General features: G+C 32.0%; 3 protein-coding genes across 5 annotated transcripts; 1 reads left to right on the top strand and 2 right to left on the bottom strand.

Annotated features, from left to right (window-relative positions):
* Positions 1–423: 423 nt before the first annotated feature.
* Positions 424–2,996, bottom strand: Cdk2 (Cyclin-dependent kinase 2). 2 transcript variants are annotated; one of them, XM_066725432.1, is made up of 5 exons: positions 2,646–2,991; positions 1,354–1,549; positions 1,012–1,284; positions 745–948; positions 424–685 (listed from the first exon to the last, which is right to left on the bottom strand). In XM_066725432.1, the coding sequence occupies exons 1-5, from the start codon at positions 2,759–2,761 to the stop codon at positions 575–577; spliced, it is 900 nt and encodes a 299-aa protein (XP_066581529.1). In that variant the 5' UTR covers positions 2,762–2,991; the 3' UTR covers positions 424–574. The 2 variants fall into 2 exon arrangements, with proteins under 2 accessions (XP_066581529.1, XP_066581528.1); XM_066725431.1 differs by having other exon boundaries at positions 745–1,284; positions 2,646–2,996.
* A 1,801-nt stretch (positions 2,997–4,797) lies between these two features.
* Tsp97E (Tetraspanin 97E) lies at positions 4,798–9,286 on the bottom strand. Of its 2 annotated transcripts, XR_010822443.1 has the most exons (7): positions 9,044–9,286; positions 8,358–8,525; positions 8,161–8,259; positions 7,957–8,085; positions 7,771–7,893; positions 7,143–7,270; positions 4,798–6,875 (listed from the first exon to the last, which is right to left on the bottom strand). XR_010822443.1 is itself a non-coding variant. In XM_066725218.1 (6 exons), exons 1-6 carry the CDS (start codon positions 9,101–9,103, stop codon positions 6,777–6,779), a joined length of 678 nt encoding a protein of 225 aa, XP_066581315.1. In that variant the 5' UTR covers positions 9,104–9,286; the 3' UTR covers positions 4,798–6,776. The 2 variants fall into 2 exon arrangements, 1 of the variants encoding a protein (XP_066581315.1); XM_066725218.1 differs by lacking the exon at positions 7,143–7,270.
* A 2,163-nt stretch (positions 9,287–11,449) lies between these two features.
* On the top strand, positions 11,450–15,713 carry LOC136773127 (facilitated trehalose transporter Tret1-like). Its single transcript, XM_066726557.1, has 3 exons — positions 11,450–11,592; positions 11,738–11,819; positions 12,234–15,713. The coding sequence occupies exons 2-3, from the start codon at positions 11,765–11,767 to the stop codon at positions 13,604–13,606; spliced, it is 1,428 nt and encodes a 475-aa protein (XP_066582654.1). The 5' UTR covers positions 11,450–11,592; positions 11,738–11,764; the 3' UTR covers positions 13,607–15,713.
* The last annotated feature ends 31 nt before the right edge of the window (positions 15,714–15,744 follow it).

Here is a 15,744-nt window from a genome sequence, read left to right as displayed (position 1 = left end):
TTCTAAGGTCTCTTTTCCTAAACTTAACGAGGTACCCAAATCTGCTCGTGGAACGCACTAAGTTGCGAATCATCTTAAAAGAAAAAAAACTATTTTTTACTATGGTTTGGAATCCATATTCATACAAGCCCCCTTAAAAGCCAATTATAAGGCTTCTAACCATTTTATTTATCTTAACTCTTAGCTTTTTCATTAAAATGAATAATATCTTCGTGGAATAAGTAAACCAATAATATATTTGTTGTAATACTAATTTGATATAATTCACACTTTAAAGTAAAAATTAATGCACAAGCCACAACACATGTGCATAAATCTTAAATTATTAATACAAGCTTGTGAATGTAAGTAGAGATTTATAAAATTGCAAATAAATAAGAAAATTATGAGCAAAAAGGATAAAAATGTGTAGATTTCTTTATCAATAGATATAAATTTATTTTCTGCTTAAAATTGAACGTATCGATAATTGAACACGTTTCGGTATATGGTAGTAAAAATATGTCAATGTGTGTGCATTGTTTACAAGTGGTGAACACGTTATTTATTATATTGATTTTATATTTAATACTATTTAGCTCTTCTTTGGCAATGGTGGTGGAACCAGTTTAACATCGGAAAAATACGGGTGGTGTAAGGCCTTCATTGCAGTTAACCTTTGATTTGGATCATATGTCAACAATTTCTAAAACAAAAATTTATTATTTAACTGAGAAGGAAAGTTTTACTATATTCAGATCATACCAGTAGCAAATCTTTGGCTTCAGAATTGAACGTGGGAACAATTTCATCTAAATCACGCGCGTCCCATCTTGGAAACATTGATGTATAATCAGTAAGCTGTGATACCCCAGGCCAAATGGTCTCATCTGGTGTGCCTAATGTACGGAATATCCTAAATAATTGATCTATTTCAGAATCACCTGGAAATAGAGCTCTTCTGGTTGCCTGAAAATTCAGATTATTCTCTTTTATCCTAAGAAAAAAGTTTTTTATTTTAACTGTACAAACCATTTCTGCAAAAATACAACCAAGACTCCAAATATCCACTGCATTTGAATATAACTTAGTTCCTAAAAGGATTTCAGGAGCACGATACCATAAAGTTATAACTTCATGGGTGTAAGTACGTAAGGGTATACAGTATGTTCTAGCCAGACCAAAATCTGCTAATTTTATATGCCCTTCTTTATCAATTAATAAATTTTGAGGTTTAAGATCTCTGTGTAAAATGCAATTGACATGACAAAAAGCAATTGCTTTCAATAATTGGTATAAATAACTCTGTAAAAGAAAATTATACTTGTATCTTTTATAAAAATTCTTTCATATTTCTTCATTAAAACAATTTACCTTTACTAGTGGGGGTTCTAAGCCCCCTTTAATGGAATCTAATAATTTCTTTAAATCTTGTTGCAAAAATTCAAAAACAAGATAAAGATGCTTATCAGCATCTACAACATCGAATAGCTGTATAATATTGGGATGTGTAAGATTTCTTAATAAAGAAATTTCCCTTATAGCTGTTGATGGTACTCCCTCACTTTCCCTAATAATAAAAAATAAAACTTTATTAGATGATATCATAACAGGTTCAAAATATCTCTATAATAAGTTTGTCAAGCTGTAAATCCATTTAATAGGTAAAACATATGATATCAAAAATAAAGCAAACCTGATAAATCTATTATCCTGTAAATTTACTAATAAAGAAGATAACAAATCTAACATTAACACATCGAAGAAAGAAATCTTAAGATAATTAATAATACCTATTAAATATAAATAGAAATTAATAAAACAAAAATTAGTATATTATTGTTGTCTCATTAGAGATATTATTATACAATTGTGTTGACAGCTTTAGCATAGTGAAAAAAGATTAATTAATTACAAATGATTTTGGTACAAATTTATTATAATTATTAAAGTAAAATGATGCGAGCTCAGCACATTGGAGCCGCTGAATAATGTGGTGCTACGACAGCATAATGTAACGTGGCCCCTACAAATTCAGCTGACCCCAATGTCCATGTTAGCAGATGTTAGCGATGCATATTAAAGCAAAAGCCCAGCTGATTGGAAATTTTTATGATAAAAATATATGTACAGGAAAAGGTATCCACAATATATGATTTTTGAAATTGTTAAAATTATGCATTTCCCTTAAACCTTAAAGGAAAAGTCACAGTGAAGCCTTTAAACTGAGCAATTCAGTTCTGCATAGAATAGTTTAAGAGGCTTCATTTGATTCCATAAAAAAATACTTTACAGAATTAATCAAAAAATCAATACTATAATTAAATTATTGACCATTGCATTCAGAGCTAAGGTTCATCCAAAACATGCAAAATATTTTATAACAATAATTACCACAATTAACATATGTACCATTAATATAAGGAAATTATGCAAAATTTAATTGTTTGAACAATTATATTTAGGAACTTATAAATAGTGCATTGTTATTACAATAATACATGGAGAAAAATGAGTAACAATTGCATAGTGATAATAAACACAAACAGATTGGAAAAAGGTTTCTGTATATCGCGCCAAAAATATTGTTTACAAATAAAACATCCCTTTTGTTAAGAATATATTAAATAGATTGATAAGTATTTAAGCTGTAAAAAATTACGTACGTCTCAAGTCGAATTTTCTTAAGCGCAACGAGTTTTCCAGTCAGCTTGTCCTTCGCCTTATAAACCACCCCATAGGTGCCTTCCCCAATTTTTTCAATCTTAACAAAGTTGTCCATAACCTCTCAACGCAACGCTGAACGTTGCCGATACTTTCTTGACACTCTGTCTTTTTCAGCTAATGTATTCTACCTCCAGTATTAGTTGGTTTATCCCTCATTTAATTTATATTGATTATTATGCGTAGCAGTCACGTATAATTTCTGTGATCGCTTGTTTATCAACACCGGGAAGCAACTTGACATGACAAAGTGGCGCCCGTACAAGCCGTGGCGCCATATTTTACTTCCACTATGGTATTTTCGTTTTGTATTAGTGTTAGTTCCATTTTCCACTACACTCTACTTGCTTTCTTTTCCATTACACCTGTCCAACAACTCCCTAAACTGCCCAAAGAAGGATACAGAAGGATATGCCACCATAGACTATAGCGTCCTTCCTACCAAATCAAATGATTAATGATTATTATTTTAAAACGTTGTAATGGAGCTTCTGGAAAGTATTATTTTTCAGCATAGATTTCTCTTGACCTCAACTAAATGTAATTTTTTATCGAAACAATTCCTTCATATGAAAAAAAAAATGAAATTCATCATCACGCGGCAATTAGAAAGGATGTACAGTAAAATTGATCAATGAAAACTGCCTATCATTTAATTGCCATTTACTGTAATGACAACCTTTGTTGCACAAAATGACTTTCCATTGGTGTATGTAAATAAAAAACCGGATAATATAATTTCTTCGGATTGGTAATTTTGCGCCTAAATAATCCTGCTATCAAAGTATATAAATAGCGATCAAACAATGTACATTTATTTATATGTCAGGCCAACATTGAGAGAGAATTCAGTTTTTAAACATGCAATCTAACACGAAAATATTAACCAATCTCATATTAGTGTTTTTAGTTAGTGAAGTGTTTTGTGAAGATTATATTGAGCATGATATTGATCCTATTTATCATCGTAGCCTGTCTTTTGGACAGAAAGGATTTTTCCCCTATCTGAATCACTATGGATATGGTCGCAATTTGAAATATCCTTATAGCAGTTATACCAATTATGGTAATAATTTTAATGGATTGGGTTTAAATTACGGTGGTTTTTCACCTTTCAATTACGCACATAATTTAGAATATGGTATCGGTAGTGATTTAGGATTTGGAATTTACCCATACTACTCAAATTACTATAACTTAGGATTAGGACCCTTATATGGGCACGATTATCCTGTAGTTCACTATAAAGGAGACGTTGCGTCATCAGGTTTCGATAAAAGTCGTTTATTAAATAACGGAATCAATTATAAAGATGCATCTGGCTTAATTAAAGACTATAGTAATAAGGAGAAAGATGGATTCGCAATTAGTCATGATGCTCTGAAAAATAATCAGCATGATGCAGGCTTCTACTCTGATACTGGAGACATAAGAAACGGATACGAAAATGTAAACAAATTGGAAGGTGTAGAAAAATCTGCTCAAACTGGTAAGTCATAGTATAACACTATTTTTAATTATGATGTATAAATTGTGAAATAATTTTTTAGGTAAAAATGAGGAAGAGATAAAAGCAGTAATAGGCAGAAAGAAGGGCCATGTTACAAAAGGGTTTGAGGTGTCGCACCATAAGGATGAAACTGGGAAAACTACAACATATTACGACGAATCTAATAATGAAAAAGACCATTATGGATATGGAGGACAACATAAATCATTTGGAAGCTCTCAGGAAAACTTGTATAAGAATGGCCATGAAGATAGTAAGCTGAGAAATAGTCAAAATGTGCATAAAGGAGAATACGATAACGTGATTAAAAAGGACAACGAGAATTATGACAAGCTTCTTTACGATAACAGAAATATTCATGGAAATAATCATGAATTCGTAGATTCTATTGGCTCCAATAAAGCTATTATCAATGATCACAACAAACATCAATTATACAATAATTATAAACCTTATAGTTATTATTAAAATAATAAGAATATTTATAATCAAAATTTCAAGATCGACAAAATTATAAAATATGCAACATAAATAGTACTGAATGACGAATGTATTATCTTATAAGAAAATAAAAGACAGCTTGATAACCAGCGTTAAATTTTATTTCGTAACTTATGCTACACCGAATTCAGATATTTGTAGATCATAAAATGCTGATCAGCATACAAGGTGGGGCAATATTATTATCCATTGTTTTTGCACATTATTATGTCTTATTATTTAAGATGTGTTAATTCTTTTTTATAGAATTGGCAATATTTTTTCATAGTGCATAAATAAATTTTACAATCTTAGGATTTTTGATACTTTTATTTTTTTTGCATTATAAATTTAATGCACAATACTGCAATCACGTGTTATTAGTTAAGATTATGCATTAACCAAAAATATTTTGCAATTTACTTTGTATGAAGTAACTTCTATTAATGTACAATAATTATTAAGCTATCGTTCAGATTACTTTATTAGTAGGTCAAATGTGCATAATATTCAATAATGAAACTTTTTTATTGAACTGGAATGAGATTCACTGTACCTAATTGAAGACACACTAATTGTTGTAAACAATTAAATGTAGAGAAAGCACTTTTAAAGGTTGATTGATAGCTTTGTTTATTTTTTGGAAATATAATTACGATTTTACATTCATATATGTATATATTATATGCTTGCACATATATATATATATATATATACATATACGACGTGTATATATCCACATATTATCTAAACATTATTTGTTACTACCTTAACATTTGATTTTACATAAAGCGTATAGTATATTTATGATTTTGTATTTTATATATTAACTAAACCTATTGACATAATTACAAATTACATTAGAACAATTTATTTAGCACTCAAGATTTATGTCAAAATCTGTGTACTGCTCCAAACACTGGAAATGATTTTTGATAAATATATGCATATAGAAGTTTAAAGTGCAGTTATTCATTCAATGAATAATCAATGTTTTATAGAATTTAAATAAAAATAAGACTATGTAAAATAGCTTAATACTTTTAATTTTGAAGCTTATTATGGTTTATAATTATAAAATTTTCACAACACTTATAGTACATTTGTTATTTTAGCTTGATCACGGTAATCTACACTAACCCCAGAACATGTAAAGATATGTGGTTCATAATTTCCTTACTTTTAATGATGAGCTTTGATGTCAAATTAATTGAGGAAGCATTACAGATGGCCACATTTAATGATGAAGAAAATATATAACACAAATTAAATAAATATCTATAACATGTTCTTTTGTCAGTTTTATTCAATGTAAAATATTTTGCAATAAATAGTTGTAAATAAAATGCCAATGGAATGTAATGAAAATTTGTATGGAATGAGTTTAAAATCAACGGCGATTATTGGAGATTAATTATATTGGAAGTCCAGAACCTAATTACCTATTTTTGATATCATTTTAAATAACAGCTATTAAAAATTCCATACATGGATGAAGACAGTACATCATTACACCTTACAATATGAAGAATTTATAGGCCACTGTTCTATAAAAAAAAAACCTTGAAATATAAGGATATATACCCAGCTAAGGTATTATCTCACAGAGTATTATGATAAAATATTAAATCATGCTTTTAATGTTAAAAGAATATCAGGTATATAAAAAACGTCTTGCTCCTAAAACAGGTTTAAATAAAACTATATATAAAGACAGTTAATTCTAGATTTCAAGGCTCATTCAGGCTTAATTTGATTGGTTTCAGGGGATGACTAGAGCACACATTTCTACTACCACATTTGCCTAACAGGATTTGATGATGTATATTTGTCCAGTTTAGCGAAAAGATTTTTTTTTTTCAAGGTAAAACAATTTTCATATTTGTTCTTTGGCTCTATGCCATTTTTCACATGAGAAAATCTGGTACAATTAACGTTAAATTCTGAGTGCATATTTTCTTATATTTGCGTGCTTATTCATTAGAGTATTTATGTAGAATATATCTTTTCTGTTTTTATCATAAAAGCATAGATACTTGAGTTATATTAATGAATAAATATTAGATAGGGTATAGCAAAAAAATCAATAAACATAATTTTGATGCGGAAATATTGCTCTTGCAGCTTTTTCTTGTGGGTCTATTAGATTCCTGTAATGCCTTGCCAGGAATGCTGCAATCACCTGCAAAGGTGGAAGATTATATGGCTGATAATATTAATAATAGCAAATCTAAAATTTAATTATTTTAAGCCACATAAAGATTTAATGAAATTATAGAGAAGCTATTAACCGGAAAGACATCAACAACTATAAGACATGCAGTAAATAATATTTTTCCATAATTTAAATTACTAAAAATGACACTGTAACAAAGTTAAATAGATTAACGTAAGGAAAAATAAAGTACTGCAAACTATAAGGCCACAACAAACATATGAAACCACCCACCATCTATTAGGGGGGTCATGTGAGGAGATAGAGGACATGGCGATGATGTTAGACTAGAGGAAAGCACTAGGATTAGCTCGCGGATCTTTCTGGTTCCTGTAGCGGACGGTCAACCAAACACCAACAAACTGTAATGGGCACATATGATAGTTAGTAAATCAGTATTCTGCCGTACAATAGAAGAAAACCTTATGAGCAGTAAACACTTACCCCAGAAAATCAAAATTTAAACTATTTTTAAAATTTATTAAATTACTAATAATACATAGCCCGCATTTTTAAGATCTTCATATATTGTAAGTGTTATTAACATTGTAATAAGTTTTCATAATAATTTAACTTTTGATTTTATTAATTAAGTGTTTACTACTGACATGGTGCACTTCCTTTGCATGGGGCAATACTTTAATCAGTATTCAGTGAAATATTGTTTAATACCAAACCACATGTCATAATGGAGTAGAAAATAAATTAAGCTTAATGGACAATTACATCCTTATTAAGCTTTATCAAATATGTACTAGTTAGCACAATGCATGTAACGCTTCTTTTATTGATTAATATTTTAGTAAAATTTTTTAGTGTGATATGTTTTTTAATCATAATAATATTTTGCATGCAGTCATACCTCAGTGAAACTGAAAAAGAGTCCTATGCTACCACATAGCTTAAATGCATAATGAATAGTCGATTGTAGTTTTGTCATACATCCTGGGCATTGACAGTCTTCTGGGCTAGGGCAACAAATAAGCTGAAAAATAAAATATTAATAGCTTTATAAGTTAATAAGATTTGTTATTTAAAATATACTTACATGCAAATTGGCACAGGAGTCAGGAGCTAAGGTAGGAGCAAAAGTATCAACATCAGTACTATTAAAGCCACAGCAAGTGAATGTGCTTTGTACTTTTTCTTTTAAATCAGGTTCTACTCGTGCCCATCCCTGTAATTTTTATATTTGTATAAATTATTTTATAAGATTTCAATATGGACTGGTATTGTTAAATAAATTGTATACCTCTTGAGCTAGCTGCTCTTGCTGTTTGGTATTTACAGCAAGACAAGCGCAAGCAATGCTGAATTGAATTAAGAAAAGAAGAAAGAGGATAAGCATATACTGTAAAATATTAATTAAGGAATTTTTTTAGATAATCTCCATTCGACTAAAATACAAAATAATTGGAAATTTGTTTTGACATTATCAGTAAAGGATACAAAAAATAAAAGGACTTGATGATGTTTAACAGCACCAATCAATCCGAGTATTGAGATCAATATTAGGATAACTCCACATGCTAGTATACCACCAATGATTGGAAGATTTGTCACTAGTGCAGAAGCTCGTCCATAAACTGCTACTCCAATTAAAATAAATGCAACAACCTGTAAAACAATTTGCATTATTTAATGTTATATCAACTATTGACTATACTGTAGAATTGATAGCATATGAAGTATATGAAAAAAAAGTAATTGATACATGACTTATCTTCATAAGTCATAATAAGATAAGATGATACCAAACAGAAGTGTTCAGTAGGAAATGAAGATCACATTTACATATTAATGATATATTGATAATTCTAGAAGTGATGTCAAATAATCTTTATCAGACATGTTTCTCAAGCATACTATCAAGGTAGTAAAGCAGCTTTGATAAAATAGAATACTGCAAAGATTTCCTCAGAATAAAATAAATTTCGATGAATTCAATTAAAATTGGAATAATTATTGTAAAGTACTAAAACATTTGATTAATATTACTAGCAAACACATTCATAAGAAATTCTAACTAAGAGCTAACTTGAATGTAACGCATTATCTCATTGAATATTTTAATGTTAAAAAGCTAGTCTTATTATTTCAATCTAAATTGCGGAAATTAACTATTTTATACTTACTATGTAGAGGATATTTAGCGCTATCAGTGCGTTTTTCGAACATGTAAATCCACCACACATTTTTGATTTTCTGACGGGACTTATCTCGTATAACTTCTATCACTAATAAACTACGGTTGGGTTAAAAAAATTGCCTAATGTTTATTATACTAAAGTAGTAAATAATAATTACAAAAGGCAATGAAATAAATAGATTTATTGCACATGAAATCACACAACCAACGAATACGACCCTCTCTCACTGGCAACTGGCAGACAAGCGCAAATGTTTGTTCCAGCTTCACGTCATCACGTAGTCGAAAGTCGATCTATCGAATCTGGGATAAAGTCTTTTTAAGCGGGAAAAACAAAAATTAAAAATGCCTTTGCTTAAAAAAATGGTATATTTCAATTTCTAATTTTAAATTATGATATACATTTATATTATGATATTAAACGCTAATTTCAAAAATAGTCTTAATTGAATAATAGATCAATAAACTTATATACATATTAGAGCTTTTTATTACGAGGAATTAATATTAAAAGAATATAAATGCTGTTTTGAAAAATGACGGAATAGAAGGGAAGATTTTTTTACTAAAGCTATGTATATACAATAGGCTAATAGATAACATAATTTATGCACAATTTAATAAAAAAAAAAAGATTTACAAATATTATGGAATGTTGTATATCGTTTATATATATATATATATAGCTTCTCATAAAAGATTCAATCGATTTTCTGAAGGAATAAAGTAAAATAGATTTTCCGGAAAATTCTAGTGTGCCAGTGTAGTAACATTTTTTATAGGGAAATATGTCTATAAACGTTCCTCTATTTGAATAGATAACTGGTGTGCAAACGTGGTAGGAAGATACGAGAAGCTGCATGCGTCAAGGACGGTTACACTGTAGATGCAAGATTTTCCGTTTGTTAACAAAAACTGATAACATTGTGTGCATACGCACTTTGACGAGAAGAAAACAAAGAAATATTAAACAAATTATTTTGCACTAAATTCCACGTGTTCCTCATTTTCGTATGAGAATGAAGAAAACATTACCCTAAAGATTCCAGTTCTAATTTTTAATTTACTCCATCAATTTGCCATCTGAATTTCTATGTATTTAAGAAGACCAAAAGTAAATATATGTATACTAATATTTAAATAGAGCTAGAGAGAGAGAGAGTTTTAATAAATGTAGTTAATATTACTGATAACACTATGGTCACAGGGTGACTTGACTCAAAAATATAAATCTTATGCTGTGATTCTTTCTCAACTGAGGAAATTGAGATTAAAGGAAAGAGTACATATATATAACTTCCCATGGTGGCAAAGTCTTACATTAATGGATTATATCTATAATCACCTTTTCTCATTTTTCGATAATACAACTGGCTCCACGTTGAACAATGGTTCTACTAATAGATACTGTGAAGTTTGTGTTTCCAAAGCTGTTAATTTGATTTTAATTAGCTAAGTCAGACACCTTTCACAATCACTGACATTCTAGCTAAAGAACATTAATAGGCATTAAGAAATAATATTGAAAGTCTTTAATTCGTAATGAGATTGTATAGTAATTAATCGGTTCTTTCCTGTAAAGAATTTTATGCTATATCATGCAATTAGCATCTTCTTAACCAGACTTTACATTTCACTTTCCCTATGATATAAACCACAGACTCGTTGTTCAAAGACGTCATTAATTAATTCAATAAAACTTTTCGGTCTAGAAGTATTATTTAAGCAGATGCTGTAAAAACGACCATCTTTATGTACTTAAGCTGCTTGATTGCTTTTAAAAATTATTATTGACATCTCCAGCAAAGAGAATTGGCTAAGAATAATCAAAAATCACCCTATCGTTCTATAGTTAGAACATACAAATGTACGAACCTGAATTTTAACAATGATATCAATTTATTACTCTTTACCCCTTACGATTAATAATTTTTCTTTCATTAAACAAACGATTGTTAACAGTAACTAAAAGTAATGCTGTTAATTATATAATGCAACTAAAATAGACAGAATTTTAATCTATTTTTTCAACTAATGCATAAACAAACAGAGAGTTCTGCACATATCGTTTATTACGACCATGCCAAGTAAAATTTTGCAGTGAAAATTGAAGAAATGGAATATTTGACTATTTAATTGTTATATATTCACACTTTATACGTTTTGACGTCAATTTTAATGTTGAACATTCGACTGGCAGTCCGCGTCGGCGTGTTTTTTTCCTTTTTAGAAAAGCTCGTGCTCGATACTTTGTTTGATTTAAAGTTGTGTCAATATTCGCGACAGTATTTATCGTAATTGCCTCCTCCTCGTCTCTGACTCGATCGTAAGTAGTTCGCGTCTATTTCACGAGGCGGGGAATAAGAAGATTCGGCGCCGATAAGCGATCCACTGATAAACCGACGTATAAAATGTACTACGTCGCAAAAAAGCTTATCATTGTAACTGCAATGTGCTGCTGAAGGATCCGTGTGATACGAAAACAGCTTTTTTTGTTCCCGTTGGTGCCACTCGTAGAGTCTCTCCACTGTCTCTGTAAGAACTTTTAATAAACTATAATTTTCAATTAATTATAAGAGAAACTTTGTACAAAAATCCATAACGCATATATATATTGTGCTACTTAGAGTTTGACACTTTAAAATAAATTCAATATTGTTTTCTGCTTCCTTTTATTCAGTCTTGGTCAATAGAAGACATTAGAAGGATGAAGGAATCAAACAATGTTAGTAGATGGCCGCAATATATGGCAGCATTCACGTGTGAGTAATTTGTAATAAAATAGTGAAAAGTCTTTTACAACCCTCATTGACCATCACCCACTCTGAAACCGTTACGTTTAACACCACGATAAAGTTCAAATCACTCGAATATCGAAATGACAGATCTATTGCTTTTACATAGTACAATTCGGTAAATCGCTCACCTGTCAGGAAAGTGCACGATGATTTATACCAGTTTAACTTTCGCTACGTCTACGATCAATCACTCCAAATTGTTCGCGCACCATAAACTTTGAAGAGCACAATTAAAACTGAATAATTTGCACTACGAAATTCGAATGCCATTTTGCTAAAACTCGTAATGAACATGGAGGAGGCTTTCATGCATAAAACAAGCATAAATTCTCTGTTAAAATTCTATAGTAAAATTGCCTAACGGTGTATTAATCACAGGCACCATAATTCTGGCTACAACGGGAGCACACATTGGCTGGACATCACCGATATTACCAAAATTGAAGTCATCCGATTCCCACGTGTTGATTACATCGGACGATGCTTCGTGGATAGCATCGTTTTACCTTCTCGGTTCGATACCAGGGAACGTCATAGCTGCGTGTATAGTCGACTGGATGGGTAGGAAGGGGAGCTTGCTGTTATCGGGAATTCCTCTGACGATTGGCTGGATCTTGATCCTAGTGGCATGGAATCCTTACATTCTGTACGCATCTCGATTCGTCAGCGGTCTTGGTCAGGGAATAGTCTACGTCGTATGTCCCATGTACATCGGGGAGATTGCCGATAAGGAGATCAGAGGATCCCTGGGGTCGTTCATAAAATTGATGGTGACCTTTGGTGAACTTTACGCTCACGCCGTGGGTCCCTTCGTCTCTTACGATTGGCTCGCGTACGCCTGTGTCTTAATACCGATCGTCTTCTTCCTCACGTTCTCCTGGATGCCCGAGTCCCCCTATTACCTGCTCATGAAGAACCGTCAGAAGGCGGCCATGAAGAGCTTGAGGAGCCTGAAGCACAAACCGAGCGAGGAACAGCTGCAAGAGGACATGGACCTTATGCAGAAGACTGTTATCCGTGACCTGACCGATAAGGGTCGGATCTGGGACCTGTTCAACACCCCCGGAAACAAGAGGGCCGTTTTTATCTGCGTCGGTCTTCAGTTCATCCTTCAATTCAGTGGAATAGCAGCGATAGAGTCCTACACTCAGGAAATCCTTCACGAGGGGAGCAGCGGTATTTCATCCGGTGTGTCTGTGATAATCCTCAGCGCTCTTCAGCTCGTTGCTGGAATAGGGGCTGCAGTCTTGGTTGATAAGCTTGGAAGAAAACCACTTCTGATAGGCACTACTCTATTGGGAGGATTATCCCTTCTTATTGCTGGATTATTTTATTTTCTAAAATTCCAAATGTCTCTAGATATGACCGAGTATGGCTGGGTACTTCACAGCTCGGTGATTTTCTATGAATTAATCATTGCTCTTGGTTTAAATCCAGTGCCCTATATGATGCTCGGTGAACTCTTCCCGACCAGCGTGAAAGGAGCTGCGGTTTCAGTGGCAAATCTGGCTTCTTCTCTCCTGGCATTTATCGTCTCCAAACTTTACCAAGTGATCTCGGACTCTATCGGTGTTTACGCAGCTTTTGGCTGGTTCGCTGTGAGCTGTTTTATCGGCATCTTCTTCATTGTAGTTTTTGTCCCGGAGACCAAAGGCAAGTCACTGCTGGAAATTCAGGAGGAGCTTAACTGCAAACAGAAGAAGATCCCTACGAAGAAGGAGCAGCAGAAGGATATAAGTACCATCGCATAAATCGTTTAATCGACGTCTGTTTGGGAATCGAGGACTTCGCTATGTCGACCAAGGCTACGTATTGTAAAATGGATCCATTTCAAACTCAATTGCAATATCTGGTAGATTGATATGCTAATAATGAATTGATTAGGTATAGAATTTTTTTCCTTTTTTTATTGAAACACGAGAGTAAGGATTTTTCTGTTAGGAGTTGTCAAGTAAATTGTTTAAATTTTGCTATATCAATCTTCGGATATTGTTAACGTTAATTAGCTCGTAGTAACAATTAAGGCGAAAACCACTCATTAACGAGAATCTCTATTGTCGTTTTTTACAAATCTTTTTTCTTTCATCGGAATATTCGACCGTTCTCTATTATTCTAGAGAAAAGCGGAGCATTGAAAAAATATCGATGCTTTTAAAGAGATAGCTATTTTCAAATGCCACGAAACAGATTTTGGAAAAACAGAGATATTTTTCAATAGTTTTTGATCTATTGTACATTAGTATTTAATCAAAGCTTCTTATACTCCAGTTTGAAACGGCGCATGTTTGAACACGGAGATTTCCAGAACAAAGCACTTTTCAAGGCTCCTGGCAGTAGTTCGTCGCGTGAAACTTTTGACACGAGTTAAATTTGTCTCTCGTCACTTGTGTAAACGGTAATTCTAATAAGCTCTCGCAGTCTGACAAATTTTCTGTTTAAATTTGAATGCCATGCTTGCTTTTTTTTTTTAATGTTAATTATTCTATGCATGCAAATGTCACGGTTGGAATAAGCCTTTCGGACAATTGAAATCGCTGAAAAGTGCAATGTTCTGGAAATCTCTGAAAAATTATGTATAAGTTTACAATGACAATGATTTCTGGAAAATCCAAAGATAGAATTATCGATTATCCAGAAAACATTGAGTAAACTAGGTGCCAGTAAGGACCTCAATGTGTCAGAGCAAACTAGCATGACCATCTTCTCTTCCCTTTTAAGCAGGGTGTAATAATAAGCTAACTGAGACTGATAGTTTTATATTAATCGTAAAAAATATTTATTTATCGTTCAGTTTCCCTTAACGGCAGAGTACAGAGATCATTAAACCAAACATACATCACAGCTTATGGTGTATGACGAATCATCAAACACTAACACCTGTCAATTTCAATATTATTATCTGCTATTTTTGATTATCTCGCATCTTTTTGTTGCTCGAATGTATAATACATAGATACGATCGAGAAAAATGGCATGGTATAATATTGGGAAGGCTGCTCTCATTTATGTTTTTCGTTATTATTTTTTCTTACTGCGAAGGACTGTAAAACTAGATCTTACTAAATCAGTATTTTGTTCAATACTCTGACCGACTAACTGAACGATTTCGAAACATCTTTATCCCTTTGAGGCAGGGTTTAATGTACATGACTGATATAACGATTACGATTAAACGTTATAAAAAATCACAGCGCATGCCAAGGCTTAAAATCAGAAAACACGAAACTAGGATGCGCATGGCCCTGATGCAAGGTTTAAGATGAGCACTGTAGCATGACTAACTTATTTTTCCCTTTCAAGCAGGGTGAAACAAATGACAGTATATTATAAGCATAGCTGCGGCATCGATTATTACTGGCCCAACTATATTATAGTAAATATTACAACGAAGGCTCGCTATAAATGTGTAATCAACTATGTAACCGTAAGAGCCTTTTGATGAACGATTGACCAACGCCAGAACCAACATTCGTTAAATATTAACTGCTGAAACTGTGTAGAATGCTTCAGCATCTGCTTCATTCCACCTGATGCTGAAGCCAAAGATATTCTTAGGGCTTTCGGTCAAATGCAGTTTTAATTATAGTATTTGAGGTAGATTTAAAATACTATATCTATAATAGCCGGCGCATTGGTCAACTATATTTACTATTATACTGCGTTATAACCCACATTACTCTTGAATGAAAGGTGATATAGTAAGCTGCGTTAATGATATTCACCCATCTCTGCACGACTCTCTACAGTTCCCTTTTAAGCAGGGTGCCAAATATATGAAATGTATTTTTTTTTGTTTAGATTTCTACAGTGTAGAAGTTTGCCATTAACGCTAAACAATAAAACTCACCTTTTCATCGATGTAGTTTCTTCATGATTTTACCTGAAAACT

Source organism: Prorops nasuta, unplaced genomic scaffold (assembly GCF_024137725.1).
Source record: "Prorops nasuta isolate Cenicafe-Biocafe unplaced genomic scaffold, Cenicafe_Pnas_1.2 PNAS00004, whole genome shotgun sequence".
NCBI classification, from domain to species: Eukaryota; Metazoa; Arthropoda; class Insecta; order Hymenoptera; family Bethylidae; genus Prorops; species Prorops nasuta.
Note: the sequence above shows the minus strand (reverse complement) of the source record. Positions and strands in the feature narration are given on the sequence as shown.

Bases quoted from the DNA above. Each gene is read 5' to 3' on its own strand.
- LOC136773127 (XM_066726557.1), top strand. From the start codon at position 11,765: ATGAAGGAATCAAACAATGTTAGTAGATGGCCGCAATATATGGCAGCA. The intron at 11,820-12,233 runs GTGAGTAATTTG...TATTAATCACAG, and splicing joins ATATATGGCAGCATTCACGT to GCACCATAATTCTGGCTACA.
- Cdk2 (XM_066725431.1), bottom strand. From the start codon at position 2,761: ATGGACAACTTTGTTAAGATTGAAAAAATTGGGGAAGGCACCTATGGG. The intron at 1,285-1,353 runs GTAAATTGTTTT...TTTCTTTTACAG, and splicing joins TAGAACCCCCACTAGTAAAG to AGTTATTTATACCAATTATT. The intron at 686-744 runs GTATGATCTGAA...TTTTTGTTTTAG, and splicing joins AAGCCAAAGATTTGCTACTG to AAATTGTTGACATATGATCC.
- Tsp97E (XM_066725218.1), bottom strand. From the start codon at position 9,103: ATGTGTGGTGGATTTACATGTTCGAAAAACGCACTGATAGCGCTAAAT. The intron at 7,894-7,956 runs GTAAGTATATTT...TTTATTTTTCAG, and splicing joins ACTCCTGTGCCAATTTGCAT to CTTATTTGTTGCCCTAGCCC. The intron at 6,876-7,770 runs GTATGACTGCAT...CCACCTTTGCAG, and splicing joins TCTTTTTCAGTTTCACTGAG to GTGATTGCAGCATTCCTGGC.